Source organism: Sardina pilchardus, chromosome 2 (genome assembly GCF_963854185.1).
Source record: "Sardina pilchardus chromosome 2, fSarPil1.1, whole genome shotgun sequence".
In the NCBI taxonomy this organism is placed as follows: Eukaryota; Metazoa; Chordata; class Actinopteri; order Clupeiformes; family Clupeidae; genus Sardina; species Sardina pilchardus.
The window spans coordinates 44,458,191-44,468,190 of NC_084995.1; the positions used below are offsets into that span (position 1 = coordinate 44,458,191).

A 10,000-nucleotide genomic window follows, 5' to 3' on the forward strand; every position below is an offset into this window, starting at 1 on the left:
CTCTGCTGTTACTGTGCTGTTATTCTGCTGTTACTCTGCTGTTACTCTGCTGTTATTCTGCTGTTACTGTGCTGTTACTGTGCTGTTACTGTGCTGTTACTCTGCTGTTACTGTGCTGTTACTCTGTGTTGTTACATACAAGTGATGTGGGGATGTTTACTTGTTGGTTTATGGAACGCCAACACATCCCTCTCACAGCTCTCTCGGCCCTGATTCCTGAGATAGCTCGAGCTTCTGATCTCTCCTCTCTTCTCTCCTCTCTTCTGATCTCTCCTCTCTTCTCTCCTCTCTTCTGATCTCTCCTCTCCTCTCTTCTGATCTCTCATCTCTTCTCCTCTCTCTTCTGATCTCTCCTCTCTTCTCTCCTCTCTTCTGATCTCTCCTCTCTTCTGATCTCTCTTCTGATCTCTCCTCTCTTCTCTCCTCTCTTCTGATCTCTCCTCTCTTCTGATCTCTCCTCTCTTCTCCTCTCTCTTCTGATCTCTCCTCTCTTCTCCTCTCTCTTCTGATCTCTCCTCTCTTCTCTCCTCTCTTCTGATCTCTCCTCTCTCCTCTCTTCTCTTTCCTCATCTCTATCTCTGCCCTCACCTCTCTTTCTCTCTCTTTCTCTCTCTTTTTCTCTTTTTCTCTCTCTCGTCTCCCTCTCTATCCACTATCTTCCTCTCCCTCACTCACTCTCTTCAGCTCAGACTCTTGGTAGACCCCCCCAGCACACACACTACACACAGATACACACAGCGCACACACTCACACACACTACACACATACTGTATACACACAGCGCGCACACACACACACTACACACAGATACACACAGCGCACACACACACACTACACACAGATACACACAGCGCACACACACACTACACACAGATACACACAGCGCACACACACACACACACACAGAGAGAGAGAGAAAGAGAGAGAGACAGCACACACACACACACACACAGCTCAGGGCTGTGCAGGTGGCAGACGCATGGTGTCCCCCTCTTCATCCATCACTGTCACACAGAACTCTGTGCTCACAGCATGGAGAGAGAGAGAGAGAGAGAGAGAGAGAGAGAGAGAGAGAAAGAGAGGGAGAGAGAGATAAATGGAGAAAGAGAGAGGGAGAGAAAGAGAGAGATGGAGAAAGAGGGAGAGGGAGAGTGTGGGTTTAAAGGAACACTTAACCGTTTTTTCATATTAAACTATGTTATTCCCTTAACTAAGACGAGTTGATACATACCTCTTACGTTTCAATGCGTGCAGTCACTGGCTCTGGCGCGCGGCACAACTTTGATAGCAATTAGCTAGCCCAATGCATTCATTAGGATCCAAACAGAGATGAAGTTAGAAGCAACCAAACACCTCCATGTTAAAATACAGTTACACGAGTAGTCACACAATCAAGTATGGTGAGACAAAATAAAACGTGGTGCATTTGTAACCAGGTAAGAGGGATAACTATATTGTGTGGCGCAGGAATATCCTCACTCTTGCACTTTCAGTTTCACTTTGGAGTGAGGATATTACTGCGCAGAGTCTAAGTGCTTCCAATGTTATTCCGCCACACAATATAGTGTTTTATCTCTCTCTCTCTCTTCCTCTCTCTCTTTTTCCTCTCTCTCTCTCTCTCTCTCATTGTCCAGGAGTGGGCTTGACCATCCCCACTCCTCTCTCTCGTCCTCCTCTCATGATGCGCTACCTGGTACAGGTTGACTGCTCCTCCTCCTCCTCCTCCTCCTCCTCCTCCTCTCTCCCCCTCTTCTGTGATGTGCCTCCAATTCACTCCCTCCCAGGAGAAGGGAAACCAGCACTCCTTTCCCCCTTCTCTCTCTTTCCCCCCCTTCTCTCTCTTTCCCCCTCTCTCTCTTTCCCTCTTCAGTTGTTCTGCTCTCATCCCTCGCTCCCAAGAGAGGAGGAAACCAGCCCCCTTCCCTCTCCTGTCGCTCTCCCTCCCTCTCTCCCTCTCTCCCTCCCTCCCTCCCCCTCTCCCTCTCTCCCTCCCTCCCTCTCTCTCTCCCTCTCCTGTCGTTCTCCTCTCATCCTTCGCTCCCAGGAGAGGGAGAACCTGACCACGCTAATGAGCCTTTTGTTCTGAGCAACGACTACATGCTGAGCACACAGCACTGGGCCCCTACTGGGACAGAGAGAGAGAGAGAGAGAGAGAGAGAGAGAGAGAGAGAGAGAGAGAGGGAGAGAGAGGGAGAATACTGGCAATACTGTAAAAATGTACATTCATGCCAATAAAGCTCATTGAATTGAAAAAAAATGAATTGAGGAAGAGAAAGAGAGAGTGAGAGATGGTGAGAGAGAAGGATGGAGATTGAAAGAGAGAGAAAGGGAGAGAGAGAGAGTCTGTTGACAGATTGAGTGATTAAGCGCAAGTGGACAGAATTACTTTCATAGAAAAAAGTAAGTTGACTTTTAAAAGCGCAACAGTTAATTAAAGGAGAATTCCAGCGATTATTCGATAGATCTCTGATCTCTGTTTCTTGAGGTCACAGAGCAGTCTGGCTCCGCCCCCCTACGTACTTCCCCTTCATTTTCACCTCCCTTCAGAACGTCGTCTGGGTCTGCGCCGTATTCAAGCGCCGTATTCAAGCGTTCTCGTCTCTCTTCAGAACGTCGTCTGGGTCTGCGCCGTATTCAAGCGCTCTCGTCTCTCTTCAGAACGTCGTCTGGGTCTGCGCTATATTTAAGCGTTTTCTCAGGCCAGACATGTGCAGGTCCAATCAGCGAACACAGGTAGTAGCTGAGAACGATGACATTGAGGTTGTGTGCTAGTTTGAGCATGACATACGTCACAACCAAACGTTAGCGATTAGTTATGGCAGATCCAGAGAGGCTCAGGGCAGATCCAATGGTTTTAAACTTCAACAGAGAACCTGCATTCAAGGAGGTTAACGCTTGGTGATGGAAAGTGTCCAGACTCTCTGTACATTATGAAATATATAAGAGAGTTTGGTAGAAAAAACATAAGTGGGTTCTACCCATGCTCTACCCATGGTTCTACCCATGGTTCTACCCATGGTTCCTACCCATGGTTCTACCCAGCTCAAGTTGCTGCAGCCAACAGCTAGAGCCGCATGCAGCCGTAGGGCTAGTGGCATGGTAAAGACATGCACTATATAGCCACAAGTATTGGGTCACCTGCCTCGACTTGTATAAGACACTTAAGTGACATCCCATTTTTAATCCATAGGGTTTAATAAGACGCCGGTCCACTCTTTGCAGCTATGACAGCTTCAACTGTTCTGGGAAGGCTTTCCACAAGGTTTAGGAGTGTGTTCATGGGAATTTTCAACCATTCTTCCAGAAGCGCATTTGTGATGTCACACCCTGATGTTGGATGAGAAGACTGGCTCTCAGTATGCGCACTTATTCATCCCAAACGTGTTCTGTTGGTTGAGGTCAGGACTCTGTGCAGGCCAGTCAAGTTCATCCACACCAAACTCTATCATCCATGTCTTTATGGACCTTGCTTTGTGCACTGGTGCACAGTCATGTTGGAACAGGAAGGGGCCATATCTGAGCTAGGCTTGGTCCCTTAGTTCCAGTAAAAGGAACACAGAATGATTCAGAATTAACCAAGAATTTTTGGACAATTTCATGCTCTCAACTTTGAACAGTTTGGGAATGGGCACTTCCTGTTCCAACATGACTGTGCACCATTGCACAAAGCAAGGTCTACAAAGACATGGATGACAGAGTCGGGGAGTGAGATTTACTAACGTTCGACAAGCACAGCTAACTAGCTGGCATCCATACACTTCTGGCAGAATAGTCAAAAAATCCCATAAAGACGCTCCTAAACCTTGTGGAAAGCCATCCCAGAAGAGTTGAAGCTGTTGCAGCTGCAAAGGATGGACCAACGTCATATTAAACCCGATGGATTAGGAATAGGATGTCACTTAATATGTGAGTCAAGGCAAGTGACCCAATACTTTTGGCAATATAGTGTAGATGTCCATTTCCCATGGGGGCATGTTAAAGACATAGATGTCCTTTTCTCATGGGGGCATGTTGTTCTACCTGTTAGCTGCAGTCCAGACAGAAACAACATACAGACATGATACACACATTCAGACACAATACAGAGATACACACTTACAGCCACCCCTGCAGTAGTAGCAGTTAGGCCTTAGTTGAGCTGTAAAGAGCCGATCAGATGCTACAGGAGAGCTGGAGAGGAGAGAGAACACGGGTGTGTGTTTCTCTGAAATATTGACCAATCCCTACTAGAGATGCACCGATCGATCGGCCGCCGATTAGAATCGGCCGATTTTCACGTGATCGGCCACGACCGGCGACCGGCCGGTCAGTCTGAGACATGCCGATTTTATGCCTGTCAAATGCACTCGCACCTACTTGTAACAACATCACACAGCTGAGTTAGCAAAGTTTGATGAAGCTAGCAAAGGCTAACACTCAGGGCTGGATAAAGCGCTAATGCTGAGTTTTTCTATGCAGCGAACGCTGTGCTTTGCCATATTGCGGTCAATTTACTAAGCTGTCACTTCAGGTTACGTAAACAGCGCACATCACCGCCCGTCCTTGCCGCTAATTGCGTGCTCACAGCTGAACCACAAGCGCTGTCAACAAGCAGCAACATAGCCACGGCAGGAATAAACATAGTTTTGCTTCGGTTTGCCACCTTAGCATGTATTCTTTCACACTAATACAACAACAAAGTCCGATTTACACATTTAGAGGTTTATTTCATTACCTTTTGTCTACTCACGCCTGTATATTTCTTCTAAATTCGCCAAAAGTAAGCATTCTAACATGTCATACACTACCGCGACCGTGATACAAAACATATCATGTGTGGTGTCGTTGGAAAGCTGTGTTTCTCCTGCATGACGTTATGCCATCCAAATATGGACACTTCCTTTGTATCCGCAAGCAATCGCGAAAGTTCAAAGAAGAGTGTAGTAGACTGAGTATGCATGCCATTGGCTGTGTTTCAAGGCTGTTATCTCAAAATTAGTTTTTTGTAATTTTCCAACATCTCAGCCTATGTAGCACCTATACACCAAACTTTCCAGTTATACACTTATCAGTATTCTGAAGATATTTACAGTTGGATATTGTATGTGAGAAGAAAAAAATAGTAGTCCTACAGTGCATTTCTATTAGTAGGCCTAGTGTGTGAAATGAATGTCCCACACTGGGAATGCAGCTGAAGAAGACTTGAAGAAGAATCTGTCTATTCACATTTTTTTTTACCAGCCATTGATAAGTTGATTACATTTCTATATTAACATGTTGTATTAAAGAGAGGATAGAAAATAACTATTTTTGTGTGCTGTAAAGTGGTTAGAAGATGCAAATCGGAATCGGCTAAAATCGGTATCGGCAGGTCAAATTCTATGAAAAATCGGAAATCGGAATCGGCCAAAAAATTGCAATCGGTGCATCTCTAATCCCTACATCTGCTATCTGCAATTACCATTTTGTAATCCCATGGTATCCTATGACTTCCACACACCGTAAACGACAGCTCAAGAGTGGATTATTGTGCAAGTCAAGCCAGTTTTTTTCCTGGCAATTCTCTGCCAGTTTCTTCACTCAACGCCTCTGCAGTGCAGTCCCTTTCTCAGGCACATTTGTAAAGGTACAGTGGGGGACTTTGCAGGAAGTCGCGTTTGTGTGTGTTTATGTTTACATTTATTAACAGATTATTTTGTGTAAAAAAAAGTACATTATACTGTATATACAACCAAGAAGCAAACGAAATGCGCCAGACAGGTAGCTCCATCCTACCTATTCCAATCGGAAAATGGAACTGTACAATTCCTTGACTATTCCAGGGTTTCAATGACCATGGAACCCTATTATGATGGTATTATAAACAGTTGGTCCACCTCACTTTGGAAATATCTCCTGCGCCCCTGATTGACTTCTTTACTCCCGTCTGGAAGTAATAAAAGCATTTACTGTATGACCTTTTCAAGGTCCGCTGCAATTAAAAATGATTTAATTTAGCTATTGTTTTCAGCTGGAAGAAGCTGCCCTTGAAAACAGCATTTCCTTGTTCGTCACATTTTAATTCTGGGTTAAAAGGCACTCCTAGGTTCTGACCTGCAGTTTAAAATATGCTTACTTTGTGATAAGGTTTCTTTAAATCATTCTTATTTATTGTGTACCAGTATAAATATCGCATTAATAAATAATAGTGAATACTTCTCTTATGATTTGCTCATTGCAACTCAGCAAACAAGGGCAAATGAGCCTATCATTTTCCTTTTCCTTCCCGCGCTGATAAGCTGCATGCTATTGGCATGGGAGCATGTGGCCCAGTGCGCTCTATGAGGGAGTGAACGCGGGACGAGATGAAGGCGCGTCGGAGAGGGCACGGGGCGGCGCGTCTGAGCGGAAGCCACGGGAGGACCCGCGATGGGGCGGAGAGACGCGACAAGAATAGACACTCGAGGCGGTTACCGTTTTGTGTGTGTGTGTGTGTGTGTGTGTGTGTGTGTGTGTGTGTGTGTGTGCGTGCGACAGACAGACAGACAGACAATATTATCATAAAGAGACAGTGTGACCAAGACAGAGAGTGTGTGTGTGTGTACGTGTGTATGTGTACGTGTGTATGTTTATGTAGTGTGTGACAGAAATACAGAAATAAAATATTGTCCGAAAGAGACAGTGTGTGTGTGTGTGTGTGTGTGTGTGTTTTTGAGAGAAAGAGAGACAGAGAGACAGACAGAAATACAGAAAGAAAATATTATCAGAAAGAGACAGTGTGTGTGTGTGTGTGTGTGTTTGAGAGAGAGAGAGAGAGAGAGAGAGAATTATGAAGTCCTGATCAAGTCCTTAGAGGTCTGACATTCTCATGCCTGTGCGTGCGTGCGTGCGTGCGTGCGTGCGTGCGTGCGTGCGTGTGTGAGAGAGAGAGAGACAGACAGACAGACAGACAGACAGACAGAAATACAGAAAGAAAATATTATCATAAAGAGACAGTGTGACCAAGACAGAGTGTGTGTGTGTGTGTGTGTGTGTGTGTACGTGTGTATGTGTATGTAGTGTGTGACAGAAATACAGAAATAAAATATTGTCAGAAAGAGACAGTGTGTGTGTGTGTGTGTGTGTGTGTGTGTGTCTTTGAGAGAGAGAGAGAGAGAGAGAGAGAATTATGAAGTCCTGATCAAGTCCTTAGAGGTCTGACATTCTCATGCCAGTCCGATCATCGTGCAGTCGTGTGTGTGTGTGTGTGTGCGTGCGAGCGTGCGTGCGTGTGTGTGATAGAGAGAGAGGGCTGGGCCGTGGGCTGAGGGAGGCATGCGTTGGGGAAGCCGCGTTGGGGGAGTAGCCAAACCCGCCCGCACCCCCACGCGTCCCTCCTCCTCCCCGCTCCGCTGTGCGCAGCTCCCCGCGGGTAGAGGCGAGTCAGTCGCGCAGCCCATCTCACGGGGAGCAGGCGGGAGCACTACCGGAGACCAGCGTTACCGAGGACCAGCACTGCCAACGGCATGCGCGCTTTTCCCAGGCAGCTTTAAAACGACACCTTTGCCTGCAGGAGACGGAGCCAAGGCGTCGTTTCACGAGGATTTGTGTGTAGCTATCAGACAGAGGAGAACCGTTACTTCTGAGCCCGGAGTTGATCTGTTTTCTGTGTTGGCGATCAGACGTTACTTCTGAACCAGGAGTTGATCTGTTTTCCGTGTTGTGATCAGACGGCGGAGAACCGTTACTTCTTAACGGGAGTTAATCTGTTTTCTGATCTCTTCCTTGGAATGTCGGCAACAAATGCGCGCGGGTGTACATAGGAAGAAGCCTTTTAACGACAGGATGCAAGAGGACTAAATTCTCGGAGTGACACACACACACACACACACACGCTCACCGTAAAACACAGTCTCTCTCTCTCATAACGAGTCCAACTCTTGCTCCGACAGCGACAGAGCCTTGCGAACGGCACCTCGCGATCAGGACGGGAACACCGCGGAGAGGAGAGCCTCCGGTCACGATGAGCGTGCGTCTCGCGCTGACGCTGTTCTGGGGTTTGGCGAGCGGACTTGTCACGGCGCTGTCTCTGACACCCTCGCTCGTGCCGACCGGTGAGTTCCGCTCTTTTGATTGTGATAGATGGACAAAACCATGCCGTGCCTACCGTGTACTTACGGGGCTGAGTGCGAGGCTGTTCCCGGTGCTGGTGCGGCGGGCTGGAGACAGCACGCGAGAGACTTTACTCAAACTTCCCATTACGCACACAGCTCGGTTGAGCGGCTGAAAGTGTGCACAGTGTGCTCAGATCAGTCAGTATCCAGGTGTGTGTGTGTGTGTGTGTGTGTGTGTGTGTGTGTGTGTGTGTGTTCGGGCGCACGTGTGTGTATGTGTGTATGAGAGATGCAGTTGAGGGTGTGAATGCGTATCACTGTGTGTGTGTGTGTGTGTGTGTGTGTGAGAGAGAGAGAGAGAGAGATGAATGTGATGTGAAGTCTTCTCTGTGCATGCAGCTGTGTGTCACCAGTTCTGTGATATGAACACCACCTGTGTGTGTGTGTGTGTGTGTGTGTGTGTGTGTGTGTGTGTGTGTGTGCATTCTGTGTTCATTTGCCCCTGTGTTGGGTATGCATACACACATATGCGCTGTACATAATGGATGAATGTAGGTCACTACTATCGAGGATATAAATGCAGCCTACTAGTGTGTGTGTGTGTGTGTGTGTGTGTGACTGGAGTGTAGCTGCAGGTAGCCTATTTCTCATGCACGTCAGGTCTGCGCACCGCTCCATTGCTGTGTGTGTGTGTGTGTGTGTGTGTGTGTGTGTGTGTGTGTGTGTGTGTGTGTGTGTGCGCACTGTTCCATTGCTGACCCCTTTGTGTGATGTGCTCTCACATTCCCTCCCTCTCTCTCTCTCTCTCCTCCCTTCTCTCTCCTCCCTTCTCTCTCGCCATCTTTCATCTGTCTGTCTGTCTCTCTCTATCTGTCTGTCTCTCTATCTATCTATCTGTCTGTCTCTCTATCTGTCTGTCTCTCTCTCTCTCTCTATCTATCTATCTATCTATCTATCTGTCTCTCTATCTGTCTGTCTCTCTGTCTGTCTCTCTCTATCTATCTATCTATCTATCTATCTATCTATTTGTCTCTCTATCTGTCTGTCTGTCTCTATCTGTCTGTCTGTCTGTCTATATGTGTCTGTCAGTCTGTTTGTCTGTCTTTATCTATCTGTCTGTCTCTCTATCTCTGTCTCTCTATCTATATGTCTTTCTGTCAGTCTGTCCGTCTGTCTTTATCTATCTGTCTGTCTCTCTATCTGTCTCTCTATCTGTCTGTCTGTCTGTCCACTCGAAGTCCTGTGCTAATGCCACGCCTCGTTATTGTACCGTTATAAATGCAGCCTACTAGTGTGTGTGTGTGTGTGTGTGTGTGTGACTGGAGTGTAGCTGCAGGTAGATAGATAGATAGATAGATAGATAGATAGATGGATAGATAGATAGATAGATGGATAGATGGGCGGACAGACGGACAGACAGACTGACGGATGGCTAGATGTAGGCAGGAAGAGATCTGTGTGTTCAGAAGCCGTGAGGACATGACAAGGGAGAACTCACACACACACAGAGAAATGCACCGAGTTGTGTGAATGCTAAAGCTTCTTCCATGCCTCTTCCTCACAACACGTGTGTGTGTGTGTGTGTGTGTGCGTGTGTGTGCGTTAACAGAGAGCTTGTGTGGAGGGCGAGTTGTGATCTCTGACCCCGGCTACCTGACGTCCCCCCGTTACCCCGGTAACTACCCGGTGTCCCAGCAGTGTGAGTGGGTCCTGGAGGCGCCCGGCAGCGACCAGAGGATCCTCATCAACTTCAACCCTCACTTCGACCTGGAGGACCGCGAGTGCAAGTAAGCACACACACACACACACACACACACACACACACACACCAGTGCATGCATCCTCATCAACTTTTACCTCAAGGCCGACATGGAGCTCCATTCAAATGCAGTCGCGTGTGTTGTGTGTGTGGTGTGACGCTGTGTGTGTGTGGTGTGACGCTGTGTGTG

The 10,000-nt window shown here is 47.3% G+C and overlaps 1 protein-coding gene across 1 annotated transcript in view; it reads left to right on the forward strand.

Annotated features, from left to right (window-relative positions):
• The first annotated feature begins 7,407 nt into the window (after positions 1-7,407).
• Positions 7,408-10,000, forward strand: part of LOC134075217 (neuropilin-1a-like) — a 40,335-nt gene continuing 37,742 nt past the window's right edge. Inside the window, 2 exon segments of the mRNA XM_062530752.1 lie at positions 7,408-8,051; positions 9,661-9,838. Of these exon segments, the coding sequence (XP_062386736.1) occupies positions 7,961-8,051; positions 9,661-9,838 (269 nt within the window). The 5' untranslated portion in view covers positions 7,408-7,960.